Source organism: Pseudoliparis swirei, chromosome 15 (genome assembly GCF_029220125.1).
Source record: "Pseudoliparis swirei isolate HS2019 ecotype Mariana Trench chromosome 15, NWPU_hadal_v1, whole genome shotgun sequence".
Classification (NCBI taxonomy): domain Eukaryota; kingdom Metazoa; phylum Chordata; class Actinopteri; order Perciformes; family Liparidae; genus Pseudoliparis; species Pseudoliparis swirei.
The window spans coordinates 17543914-17558366 of NC_079402.1; the positions used below are offsets into that span (position 1 = coordinate 17543914).

The 14453-nt window shown below is 44.5% G+C and overlaps 1 protein-coding gene across 1 annotated transcript in view; it reads right to left on the reverse strand.

Moving 5' to 3' along the window:
• The window catches only part of itga1 (integrin, alpha 1), a 42044-nt gene extending 28781 nt beyond the window's left edge, over positions 1 to 13263 (reverse strand). The window contains exon 1 of the mRNA XM_056432214.1: positions 13196 to 13263. Within this exon, the coding sequence (XP_056288189.1) occupies positions 13196 to 13241 (46 nt within the window). The 5' untranslated portion in view covers positions 13242 to 13263. The remainder of the gene's footprint in view (positions 1 to 13195) is intronic.
• Between the last annotated feature and the right edge of the window lie 1190 nt (positions 13264 to 14453).

Sequence of the window (14453 nt, forward strand, 5' to 3'; positions counted from 1 at the left end):
GCTAGTGGTGCAGCTCGGGGAAGCTGGTGGTCCGGTGAGCCAGCGCACCACTTTGGTCCAGTCTTAAACATTCCACCCAGGATTGCTCTAAAAATGTTGTGCATGCATTCATTGTCCCGTCAGGATGAACCCGACCGGCTTGTGTGATCCCATCTAGCGCCACCAGGGGGACGACAATGGTGGGAGACGCACATTGGTGCCCATTGAACTTTTCACCGTCATCAAGTCCAAGAAATCCTTTGTTCGATGATAAATATATTAAATACCTGCACAGCTAACATCTCTGTCATCAGCCCCTTGACATGCTCGGTCGAGGGAGAGCAACACACACAAGGATCAGTTCTTCAAGGAGGCTTCGATGTGTGAACGACTGCACACGCAATCAGGCGTGTTCCCCTCGCACTGCTTTCCTCTAAATAATAATAATATGTCCTTTATTGATCCCACAACGGGGAAATAATTCTCAGCATTTGACCCATCCGTAGTCATTAAGGGGCAGTGGGCTGCAGTGGACAACTAGGGGTTCAGTGACTTGCTCAAGGACACTTCAACATGCCACTAATGGGCAGCGTGGGGATGGAACCAGCTACCTTGTGGTTACGGTACGACCACTCTCCCCATGAGCTACACCCAAACAGAGGCCTTGTAAAACATGCTGCTGCCAGCCATCATGCAGCCACGTTTGGAAGTCGAATGTATATATTTCGTACAATATTCTTCTTCTTACATCCCCCTCTATTAAAGAGAGATAGACAGAGGAGCAGAGGGAGCCGGACATGGAGAGTCATAAACTGGAACCCAAGCCAAGAAATATTATCCCCCTGCTTTCTCCCTCGCTCGTTTCTGGACTTCCTCTGTTGCCCCTCTCCATCTCTCAGGGAAGCTCCATTTCCTGTTCCTATTAACCTGATTATAGACATCCCTCCAGATCCACAGGTGTGCGCACGCACACACACACACACACACACACAACTAATCTAGCTGATTTAACATGGCTTCAGGCCAACCGGCACTTTGCCATTTATCACGGAGTGAACTCAAGTACAGAGTCACGCTGGCCTGAGCTGTAAATGACGCAGGAACGACCTCCGTCAGCTGGCAGTCTGTCGTGTGTCCCGATCTCACCGCGCTGCGTTTGGCGTCTCCTGTCCCACAACCAGCCTGTTATGCAAATATCTTCCCCGAGATGGGCCACATCTGCACTGGGAAACCAGTAAGAGGGCTTCTCCCTTTATGGATGGAAATGAGCCTCCGAGGTCTCGCTATATAAAGCTGTCTGGAGGGTTAGTGGCTCTATTACTCAAGGTGGGCAGAGCAGCATGGCACTATAATATAATATAATATAAATATACAACAACTGTTGGATGGATTACAATGACATTTTCTTCCATTCAGGATTAATTGGGAGAATTCTGGCTGACTATTCTTCTGTCACATCATCTTAATATGCTAGTGCTTACATAAGACTGCATACGAGGAGTGGACGTCGTCACGGGATGTCACTCATTGGTTTGAGCATTACGGTTTCATCGCCTCGAGTCTTTTTGCTGTCGCCATTTTGGTTTTTTTGCAACCAGAAGCGACACAAGAGGGCGGAGCTAAATTCAAACAAATGCTGATCAGGACGTTTTTAGGTGTTACAGTTAACTCTCATCTTACTGTAAATAGGACCATCATTTACCCATTTAACCTCATGTTTACAATATTATTTTAGGTAATAAATGAAGTTAGAAGTAGAGTAATTTTCTCATAGACTTCTATACAATAAGAGTGCTTTCTACAACCAGAGGAGCCCCCTGCTGACTATTACAAATAAAGCAAATTTAAGGCACTTGCGCAACTAGTCACACCCCGAGTTTTAATGGTGTTAGCATGCCGATTTGCTTAACTACAATAAGAGCACTTTCTGCAACCAGAGGAGCCCCCTGCAGGCCATGCAATGAATTACAATGAATGCAAATTGAAGGTACTTGCGCAACGAATCACAAACCCATCAGGTGTATTTTGTGTTGCGTTTTGATTATGTTAGAATGCTAACTTGCTAAACTGAAATGAACAACATCTTAAACACTGATGTTCAGCACATTAGCATCGTCATTGTGAGCATTTCAACATGTTGATTTGAGCATTTAGCTCAAAGCATCCCTGTGGTGTCCTACAGCCTCACAGAGCAGCTGTGGCTGTAAACATGTTCCAACAGAACAAACGAGACTGGCTGATGAAACACGGCCCACGCATGTCATTGTTTATCAGGACGAAAAACTCCTTTTTGATGACCATAAAAATCTAATCTAAATCGTCTGAAATATCACAGCCCTGGGACTCCGGCAGGCGACCGGTGAACTGGGTCTGTTTTCGGTCACGCTCCATGTGGTCCTGATTGCCCCTGGCAGTCCGTCAGCCACACGAACCCACAGTAAAGCCCGGCTGCCCTCTCGGCTACACTCCTCAAAACAAAAAACGACTCAGTTTCAGGATATAACAATCCTGCAAGACATCCAGCTCAGTATCCAAAGACAGATCTGTCCGATACAGCCAGAAAACAGCCGAGATCAGCACCTGTCGGCCTGCGAGACATCAGACCGGCTATAAACCACAGAGCCTCGCCCAGCCACAGTCACAACACACACCTGCTCACCTGTAGCATTAACTAACCCACTATAATCGGCTTTAAAGCGTATCGCAAATCAGCACTCGGGGGCGACGGAGTCATCGAGTCACCGTGAAACTCGCCCGTGATCAGTTGTACGGAGACACGCGTGTCCGTGGTCGAGTTGATCCAAGACAGACACGAGAAAACAAATCCTCTATATTTAAAGAAAGCAAACAGAAGGATGTTCATCAGTCGGAGCGAGAGAGTGAGTGTTTCTGTGATGAAGAGAATAAAGCCCAGAAGGGCTTCGGGTGGGACCTTGACCTTCAGGCACCGTGTGCATGGCCGTGGACTTTGTTCTTTCTCATCTCTCCCTTCTTACTTTCCCATGATTATACTGCGACTGTCTATTTATCCGGGAGTTCTTCTTGTTGCTCCAACACGTTCCCCTCTCATCGCTCTCTGGATGGTGATCAGTCTCTTCGCTCTGCCGACTGGGACTTAATTTGCCTCCCTCTCCTTTTTTGGCAAATGTAAAGTATGTGATTGTGCGGGTGGACACAAGGGGTCACGCTCGTAGGCGTGTTGGAGTTTATTACGCACGGGAGAACACAAGAAGGTTTTAGTGCTGATGGCTGCAGACAGAGGACGATATGGAGCAATTAGACAAGCGTCACCGCGAATAGAAACACGACTATCGGCCTGCAGTTATGCTGAACCTACAATCCAGTCTGCTGTCTATTTTGATTAGTTAATTAATATTCCAGTCGATTCAGTTTATTTTATATCGCCAAATATCACAAATTTAGCTCAGAGGGCTTTACAATCTGTCCACATACGACATCCCTGACCTTTGACCTTTCACATCGGATCAGGAACAACTCCAAAGAAATAGAAAAAAACGGGGTAAAAAAGGGAAGAACCCTTGAGGAGAGCAACAGAGGAGGCTCCCTCTCCAGGATGGACAGAAGCAAGAGAAGTTCATTAGTTGCACATTTGGTGAAAATTGATATCGTTCGTCGTAAAAAACCAACGCGCTGAAAGGATTCCACCGAGATGAGAAGGTGGTTCCCCAAAGTTCTGACATGCACATGAACCGAAGCCAGTTGGATTCATCTCTCTGGAGACCAGGAACCAAAATGATGCTCATGGAAGAAGATGTTTGAGATATTTCACTGGTGAAAACTTTGACCAAGGGTAAAGTAATAGTCTCATCAAGCTCAGTGCGTTGCATCCTGGGGGATTTGAACATTTCCGTTGTATTCAAGACATTTCCTTAGAGCCCCGCCATTAACATGGCCAAAAATCATCTCCTTCAACTCGGCACGTATTTCAATCTGCTTCCTCTCCTCCACACATTCATTATTAATCCTTCTCCCATCCCACTCTCTCTCAAGAGCACCATCCATCCCTCGACTATGTCCTCCTTCCATTCATCTCCGTCGCAGCGTCTCCTTTCATTCATTGACTGAGTCGGTCGGCTCCACGGTGTCAGATTACGCTCTCTGTAACTTCCAGATGTTTCCTCCGGAGCGCGGCTTTTTTTCTCTCACCCCGGTGCAGAGAACATGCAGGCTGAGAAGCCGAGACCCACGCATGACATCATCCCCCCAGATGGTTGTCAAAGCTCACATCCCACTGCGTGTACTGCAGGGCTGGTTGACACACACGCAGACTGTGTCTGTTACACACAACACACAGGGAGCAGCTGGGATGTGGATCACACACCTCTGGAGGAAGACAAAATACACACACCAGAGGGGTCAAATAATGACCTTCCTCCAGAATCAATAAGCAACACGCACACGTGATCACGCTACGCCTCAGATACGCTAACCATGAGTAAACTCCACGCTCCTACGACTCTTAAAACATCACGGCAGATTTATTTTGCAAAGTCACTGAAGGCCAAAAATAAACGGTTCAAGGAAACACGAGAATCCAATGAACAGGGAAGGAGGAGAGCAGTAGGTCGTCTCTTATCCTTCAGAATCACAGAACAAAGTAATAACTATATCTCATTTTAATTAACATGCTTTGCATCATAAACAACTAACAATGCAACTGTAATAGACTAATTATAGTTTTACGAAGTGGCAGTACACTTTATTTGTGTTATGTTTACTGTGTTTTTAATAATAGATACTAAGGCTCTTAGCCAGGCTACCACTTAACAGACCAACACACACACACACACACACACATTAATCAGCACTGTCCACTTGTATAGATATAATTTGAATTAGTGGCACACGAATAGTAGAGTGCTTCTTGCTCACTGCCGGCTCTTTATTCATTTATAGAAACCAAATAGAATTTGCTTTAGGGTAGTTTCAAGCTCACAGTTCTTTTCTCTTTATCCATCATGCTGATCAGGGGATTCCCAGAAGAATATAATGCCCTTAAACGATTAGTTTAGCACATTTGATTTCTTTCCAAAAGTTCCAAATGAAAACATTGACGCCGCTCCCACGTTGCAGCTCTTGGTTAGCCTAGCTTAGCATTCAGACTGGGAGCAGGGCGGGGCCCCTGGCCTCCTCGGTGCACACAGCAAACACAACCCAGATCTTTCTTAGGCCCTTTAGAACGATGTTGAAATGCTTGGTAAGTGTGGGTCACGGCAGAAGATTCATCTAATTCCTAGTTGTGGGGTGTTTTGTAAACACATCACTTGCCAAACAAAGATTGAGAGGGAAAAGCATACAAGAGACACAATTACATGCTTAGGCGTGTTATTTCAAGAGGACAGCTAGCAGTGCTTACCCCGAAGGTTTTCAAAATGTAATAGTATCATTTAAACACCATCTCAAAACACATGCTTACACTGGCATTTGGTTAAATTAAATATTCTATGGCCTGCTTTTTATCTTCTGTTTATTATTTTAATGCACCATCTTTTACAGTGTCTTTGTCTGTGATAAGTGCAATATATATATATATATAGATAGATATAAATAAATAAATATATATAAAAAAAGAATATATAGATATAAACAGATGTTTTTTTATTTAATGCTGCTGAGTGTCACTGTTGATCAAGAAGTTATTCCATTGAGATCACAGCGTATAACTATTTTATTTAAATGTTTGAAGAGTTGCAGCTGCACCTCACTATTCTTTAAAAATATGCTGATTCACCGTTTTCTGATATACTGAAATCATTCATGCGAACAGACTGATACTGTGAGGGGGGAAAGTGTTTTCATTGTCCTTTTTTGCTATATCATTTTTTTTAAAGGTAAAAAAAAAAAAAACTCTGCTCTTCTGTGGATTAAAGCTCAAAGAAAAGAACAACGGCTCCACATCGGTGTGGACATGGCCTCAGCGAGGGGCGAGCCCCGGTGCTGTCGACACGCTGCCTCTCTCGTTACAACACACAGATGTGTTCAAGGAACACACACTCCCCTTGATGTTTGGTTCCTCCACTGTTTGACACACACACTCTGAAGTCTGAATATAAAAGAGTAAGACGAACCTGCTGAGTTCAGATCACTTTCCTTCCTCCAAAAATAACCCGAGGCCACTCAGAATCTCAACTAGTTCTGCCTCACCATCAAATGTTTTAGTATTTTTTCTCTGCTGCTGACTTTGTTCGGTCCTCTCCTCACACGCACAATAAATACAATGCAAATAGATATTAGCTCACAGAAATATTCAGCCCTTGTATCCTGTACATGTTTCAATATCAGTCCTGCAAGTTGCTGCAGCATTATGAAGAATTACACATGCATTCAATTAATCTAAAAATATCTCACATTGGGATTTTTAAATTGCAACCAAAATGCAAACGACATGATTGATCCTGAGGAAAATGTCTGTGTGAGTGTTTTGTGAGATTGTTCTATTGGTACAAAGTGTGAGAGGGGGGGGGGTATTGGTAATAAGGGTACACACTCGTATGTATTTTAAAGGGGTGAGGGCGTCCCCCTCCTTAGCAGGATGACATAAAGTATGCGAGGACAGAGGCGTTGTTCAGCTGAGAATATAAATCTAGACGCTAGAGTCTAGTCTGCCTGACTCATTGATCCTTTATCAGGTCAGAATCTACGGCCCCGACCGTGACCCTGCTATCAGCAGCCCAACTACTGTGTTCTGATCCAATCCATTGCGCTGTCCGTGGTGCTGAAGAAGCCCCCCACCCCCGCATTTAAAAAATACAGAACCGAGCCGCACCGGTTCATATGTGGCAGGTGAATAAAATAATGCATGTGGTTGTAACTCTGTGCAATAAAATAAATAAATAATTTAACCAGGTCGGCAATTTCCCATACGACTCATATTAATTGTCGAATGACAAACTTTGGATTAAAAGCATATTTTCTTACATCTATAGAAACACTGAAGTCATATAGATCCCAAATATTGCTTTGATGCCCTTATATGAATCAAAGTGGAAGAAGGAGGATCAGCCTCGCTCTGACGATTGTTCCAGTGAAACATTACAAGCGGACGCTTTCTTTCTTCTTTGGAAACGGGTGTCCGGTGACGCAGCCCCGTGAGGAGGTCAATGTGAAGACGTGGCCCCACAGCGCCGCCGCTCCCTGTATGATGCCAGTATGACGGATGGCACTGGCCTGGGAGAGCAACGGGGGAGGGGCACGGCGGGGCTGCACAGGCCTGGTGCCCAGATGCAGCGTTGCTCTTGTTGCAAACACACACCAAAGAAGACAAAGCGAGGATCAGAGGCCATCCGCACTGAGCAGGTGGAGAGAGACCCAGAGGAGGACAGCTATGCGTGGAGTCGTCCTCCTGCGTTTCTGCTGTCAAGACTTCACTGGGTCTTATTTGGAAAAACGAGGGAATGACTCGAGACGGGCCTAAATTCACAAACTACACCTAAAAGAAAAGTGAACCCTAGAAAATAGAAGCGTAACGGTGTCCTCAACCGACGCTTCCCCGAACAAGTCCATAAGTCTCGACTTTCTTCTCTCCGTTTCTAAACAAGTTACTTTAATTAAAGAGGCGGCAGCTCAAAGAAATGCTCATACGAGTGAAAATGTGATGACACCTGCGAAACAAGTGATGACTAACCCTCTTCTGTGTTTGAAAAACAGAAGCGGTGGACGTGCACTCTCTCGTTAACCTCCGCCGCGTTCACTCTCCTCCTTGTTTTTGCTCACATGGAGTTGAGTTAATCTCCTCCCACTGAAAGCTTCTCTGAAATGGACTCCCTGTCACCCCGCCAGCAGCTTTTTTTGTCCCCCCCGGACCACCTCTGGGACACGTTCCCCTTTTGCCTCCATGTCTGCTCTGCTGCCTCCTCCTCCAGCTGTTTGGTGCCAGAGGTCACATGACCGAGAAAAAAAACCCTCAGCACACACAACATATCTGTGGACACGATCGTGTGGTGGATATAAACTCCTAGAAATAAATGATTGTCCGTATTTGCAGAACTGCTTCTGAGATGAAGTTTGATCAAAGTGGCGGTTCGGTATATGTTTCATGGTTTAGGACACGGAGGATACGGTGTGAATGGAGGCCCGTGTGTCACACACAGCTTCAATGTTTCTTCCACGTGGAAACGATTCCACCGGAGCTTCACGGGGTTAAAGGGATGCTCCCGAAAATTCAAAAATTGTAACAGAAAAGGGGAGACAAGTGACGAAGTGTGAAACCCATGCAGAATGCCTTGATGTGTTCAGTGTGTTTATACATGTGTGTGTGTGTGTGGCTTGACCTTCCCCAGAGGTTAAGACCCGCGTAAACTGAAACGACATGCAGTGTCGCACCTACGCGGGCGCTTTGTTTATTCAAAGCTCTTTTATGAGAGATATCAGTTTCTCTCTAACGTGTGTGTGTGTGTGAAGTTTGGGGGATTAGTCGGCACTTATCTCACTATCATGTTTAGTTTTGAGTTTAGGGGGCCACTTATAGGAGGATTAGTTTTACAATACACTACTCAAACACAACGAGAATAACAGTCCAATGTTAACTATTAATCACATTCACAGACAGATACTAACACATGCAGTACATCTACTGGATTTATCCTCTTTTCTTTAAATGAGAGGGAAAGCTCAGCTGCGGAGACGGCTTCACATTCGCGGTCGTCGAGCAGAAAGCGTTGGGCACAGGCGTCGTCTTGGCAACCCCAAAGTTTCCTTTAGTTTCCTCTCACTTCCTCGTCTGCATTAATGGCAGCAGAAAGAACATCGTGACTCAACGATGACTCATCAGTTCTTTGGCAGAACTCGGCTGTGAGTCAGTGACAGTCTTCTTTAATAGATGTTATTTGCAAATTATACTGCGACAAGACGAAGAGGCTAGAGTTCCTAGCAGCTTTCTGAGACTGTAGAGCTCAATGTAAATAGATCAAACAAAAAAAGTGGACACATTTTAGATATTTTGACCTGACTATGGAAGTTCACAAGGTGTGTGCACTAAACTGCAAGATAATCCAGTAAAGAAAACTTTGATAAAACTCTGAACGACAAATAATCTGTAGGTCACAACAAGCAGGAGGATTCATCCTCTGGGAACTACGAATGTGTCTCTAAAAGAAAAGTCGTGTCTTTTAAGACACATTCACAGTGGTGGAAAATTCAGCCTGGAGCAATGTGGTGGACGAGCTGACCGCCCAAGAAGAGCTGCACGTTATTATAATTTGCATTAAACAGTTTGGCATTTAAAGATCCTGTGTGTATTGGGAGAAGTTAAATATATAATATTCAGAACTATGTTTTCATGAGTGTGAAAATGATCTGTAATGTTACATTTTCCTTCCCTTGGGCTTAGAATGACTCCTTCAAATCTCTAAAGGGAGCCGGTCCTCTTCACGGAGTCCACCATGTTCCTACTGTAGCCCAGGAGGGACAAACGCCGGCTCTGGAGAGGGGCTCGGATTATTTTACGTTACCCGGCCTATTGAAAGGCTTGACTTTATGAACAAATAGTGGAAAAAAGGTCAAATTATTTATTTCTTCATTGATATTTGTATGTTTCGTAACAGTCATCCTGCGAGGAAGATCTTTAATTGGATTATTTTGTTCTTTTCTGCTAATCACAGATGAAGTGGCTTACACATTTCTAAATGACCAACTAAATCCAAATAATTGAAGTGATGCAGAAATGAGAGATTAAAAATGTGTCTGTAAAAAGGGTTAAATCTGTTGGTCAGAGCGGTTTACACAAGTACCATAACACCCCGGGGCCTCCGGTTCCAATCCAGCTTCACCTGGAACATCTATCACTTGGCAAGTGCTCGTTTCATCGTTGCCACATGCTGCCGTTGCACATCTGTAGAGGGTTGAGGCAGCGTCGAATGAACCCGAGGCGCGTGGGTGGGCTTTGTGGTTTCACAGGCTCGAGGGTGAACCTGTGACGCTTCCTTTGAGTATCGCGGCTCGTCAGGGAGATCTACGCTCTCGTGCTTTGTGTTGATCCACAGGAGAGAACTTCCTGTCAGATTCACGACACGTTGACAGCAGCTAGTTCTGCTAAATGTTAAGCATTTTACGGTACATTTTGACAAAACACACACGTTCTATGTCTATCATGTACAAATCCCTCTCATATCTTCATACAAGCAGAACTAGGAGACTAACGACTTTGAAATGTGTGGACTCAGATGTTTTCTAAAATGTCAGAAGTGGAGATTTTTGGGACCTTCCAACTGATTTCCTACTTGCCCAAATGTAGCCGTGATGTCCTCAATTCATGATAACGCTGTGACTTCTCATAGTAAGCAGACCTTCTGAGTTTCAGTTCATTGGTTGCAGTCAGAGTCACAAGCATCAAGCACATCTTTTACCTCAAAAAAACATGAGCACGCATGTCGGTGTCCCACCTTCAGAATCCAGGTAACGGATCCTGAAGGTGGGATCTCTACACAGAATCCATTTTCTAGTTGTTATTAAACCCCCCAAAAGGTATGTATTTAACTGAGCAGGAGCTTCGACTGACTTTGTGCTTCTTACTACCGTCAGAATGCAGAAGCTTTGCAGGGAATGTTGAGCATGTTCAACGCAATGAGCGGAGTCTGATGGGGATGCTAGTTTTGAAAGTATTTTGATCATAAAACCAAAAGGTTACATTTTGACCTGACGCTAATAAGAAAGTTAAGGGGATCAGGATAGTCAGCAGGATTCATCCTCTGTGGAACATGACCGTACGTACGACGTGTTATGCCCATCTAAGTCTTTTAGTTGAAGAGGAAATATTATGGTGACGGCAAAGACAACTGAAGGCAAAGAAAATAAGGTGATTTCTTCTGACACCTTCAAAGTAATCAATGGTTTCAGAGAATAGTTATATAGAATAGTTTTTTTTTTTTAAATGAGGACGCTAAAAGTGAAACCATCAATGATGCAGAATAAAGTCAGAGCTTGATTACATACCGATCCAGTGAATCTGCCAGCAGCCTGTTTATGTCTAATTAGTACTGATTGCTGCAACAAGGGAGTGAGCTGATAGAAGTGATAGTAGAGGAGCAGGAGGAGGAGAGATACTGAGAATGAAGGAGACGGCCGGGCGCACTACTCAAGGCTTATACATGAAATTCAGAGCTTTCGTGTCTGAATACTGACCTTGCAGCTTCCAGTGAATCAACCATCTACTCTGGTCATGGACAGCAGCATCAACATGCTCATGAAAGTGTAGGAAGTATAAGAATGGTCAGATGTGAGAATCTGCGGGAGTCCTTGGAGGAATGTTGAGGAATCTAAATCAGTGTGTACTTCACTAGCCCTCCACCCCTTCTCTCCATCTCTGGAGCAGACACAGTTACAAAGAAGTCAAGTACATTCCTCAGCAAGGGGAACATGTCGTCTATATTATAGCTGAATAGGCATATTCTAGTGTTTTAAAGAAGCACATGAACTCCTAAATGTCTTCTGGCTGTTTGTCATTTTTGACAAAGAAGCATCTCATGGCGTGTGAGCTTGTATCAAAGAGACGAAGAGAGGCAGAAAGTCCAGAGTTATTGATTGTGTAACTTATTAAGACCGAAAAATAATAACATTTATATGATTATTAAAGTCATGGTTTTAGTCTCATCTCAGTAAACTAAATATCTTTATTTTTTTGACTTTATATTGGTTAAAACAGGCAACTTTATAATGTCATCATGGTCTTTATAGTTAAATATGACGAGCAATGTCCCTACATTCAAATATTAGCTAGTTTCAACCTCTCCAATGGGAGGATTTTTCTATTTTTTTCTGTTTTGTGTCACCATAAACTAAACATTTTCGCTTATTATTAGGTTTGACGGCAAAAACATTGAAAGAAAATTCCCATCAGAGCTCCCACGAGCCGAAGATGACGTCTTTTTATTTAATTCTAGCCGACATGATGTCGGTCTGGAGAGCTGTAATGGGCGTTTTACCACGATAACCATGAGTGCAGAGCGAGTCTCCAGCATAGGTGTTCATGCTGCTCGTGTCCTTAGTCCGCTCAGTCACTCCGGTCGGACGCACACTGATGGAAGCCAGATGGCCCTCTCCTCCTCCGCAGTACCAAACTCAAACCACCTGTTGCCCCATCTCCGTTAGGAATTTATAGAGATTAAATGCTGCCACTAGAATATCCACATGTGGGCCTCTGAGGCAGGCAGAGGCCTCTCCGATAGCACAACACGGATCTCCCAGTATGGACTCCGACCAGATAGCTTTGACCCCGGAGTAACATGCAGACTGAGGTCATACCCCAACAGTTCATCTGATGACACGACTAGACAGTAGGAGGGTGCAGGATGGGGCCAGAGAGACAATGGTGAGTAAACCAGTGACGAGAACGATGTACACATGTGAGCTTCTCCATCCCCATCTCTAACTCAATTCTCTAATGAACATCACAAGCCATCTTTCGCACGTGAGCACAGGAATCAGAGGAACTGAAGAGAGGCTTGCACTGTTTACTTTGCTCTCTCTGGGTTTCATCTCCTCCAAAATCAGAGAGGTATGGCTCAACTTTTGCCGGGACTTCCCATCATGTCTGGACCACTTGGTACATGACCTCAGGAGTTAATTTTAATTCACTTCTGCTGCTCGGAGCTGAACCTGAGAGCCCACAGCATCACCGGTGGGACTCCACAATACCAACACAGATATCCATTAGAGCCGTAATGCCTCTTAAAACCAGATTCATTTCACTTTTCACCTTTCGAAAAACTCTAATCTGATTATCGCAGATGAACTGCAGACATGTTTGCGCAGACACAACCCAACTTGTACTTATTCCCAGCCACGCAGGCTCGACAGTGGTGGCGTGTAAACACACAGGCATGCGCAACATCAAATTAGAGCCGCGCAGACAGGCGGTAGCGGCTCGATTACAGGAGGCAGCGCCACGCTTCTGTTGCACGGAGAAGCGATGAAGTGCTCCGCGGTCACAATACAAGACAACTTGGGCACTGCGGAAAGAATTTTGGGGGTAGTTTACCTTTTTTCTTTAATGAGCGCGCAGTCAACGCGGGAGTGACGCGCCTGCTGGACGCTTTCTGTCGCTCAGTGGTCAATTAGGCTGATTGCAAGTAGCTGGTCCAGAGTGTGCCCAAAAGATGCGTTTGGAGTCCTTGGCGGCGGTCGAAAACGCGCATTTCACTCATTATTCTCCCTGACTATCAGCGCACATGCATTATTTCCTTTTGTGTAGTTTACTCACCAACAAATGCCGCCGTTGTCAAAGTGAAAGGTCTTGTCCCCGGCATCCCGGCGCACTAGAGATGTCCCGTATACAGCTTCACTTATCCCCCCCTCCCTCCCTCCCTCCCTCCCTCCCACCCCTCCCCGGACTTTTCCGCCCGGGCGTTCAGATTAAACAGGAGGTCCTCAAAGAACTAAAATCTTGAAATGGCTATAAGAAGAGTGCACGCAGCGTTTCCTGTGCGGCAGCATCCATGGTCCCCGTTTTCAAACTGCACTCCACCACTCGGGATGAGCTCTGTTCCATTGCGCGTCACCTCTGCTGAGCAGAGCGGGGCATGGCAAGAAACAGGGAGGAGGAAGAATGAGGAAGAGGAGAAGGAGGAGGAGGCTGGTGGTGGGAGCTCACTCATGCATAGCACCCTATAAGATACATTTGCGGGGGCCATGACCATGGGAAAATATTCGCAGCGCAGTACGTGTCTGGAGACCAGAAGACGAACTGACAGGCGTTACGCAATCGGACCAGAATACATACAGAGCACATGTGGCAGCTGATTAGTCACTTGAATGCCTTTTTATGACTTTAAACACGGATATAGTTATTATATTAGCATTAAAGTCCAATTACATCTGCATGTGGCTGTCAGATAGTGTTATCCCGTTGGGTAGAAGTGCAACACACATCTGGCAAATGTGTGTGAAAATGATTTTTACGTGGAAGAAAGAACTTCTAGTCGAAACACATATTTATAATCATAACAAATAAAACTGAATGGCAGTAAAACTCAAGTGGAAATCACTGACACTTAACGAACTTTAGAGCAAATATCCAACAGTGTTCGTGTAACATTAAAACACAATTGCTCTCGTGCACTCCACCCTCCATATCGTTTCCCAAAGGGTCCACTCTCATTTACCAGCTGTGGTATTCGTGTTGAAAGTTGGGGCCACATCTGTGTTAGCAGCACCTGAAAGATGTTTTTTTAAATAAATCTGTCACTTTAAAAACCTAATTCAAAGCATTTATCTATGCATACAGAATGGATGATATATGCAGTACAGCCTGGCAGGCCAACTATTTTATAATGTAAAAGAAGATGTATATTCCAATGTGTCATAACGTACAATACGTTTACAATAAAAGTGTAATTGTAAATACTGTTTATTTAGGTAAAAATGATGCCTTTGGTTCTTCAGGTATCTTTTTGTGTTAATAGCGTACAGTAGACGTCTCTGCTGACAATTAATTACACAGTTGCAGAAAACTCATGCAT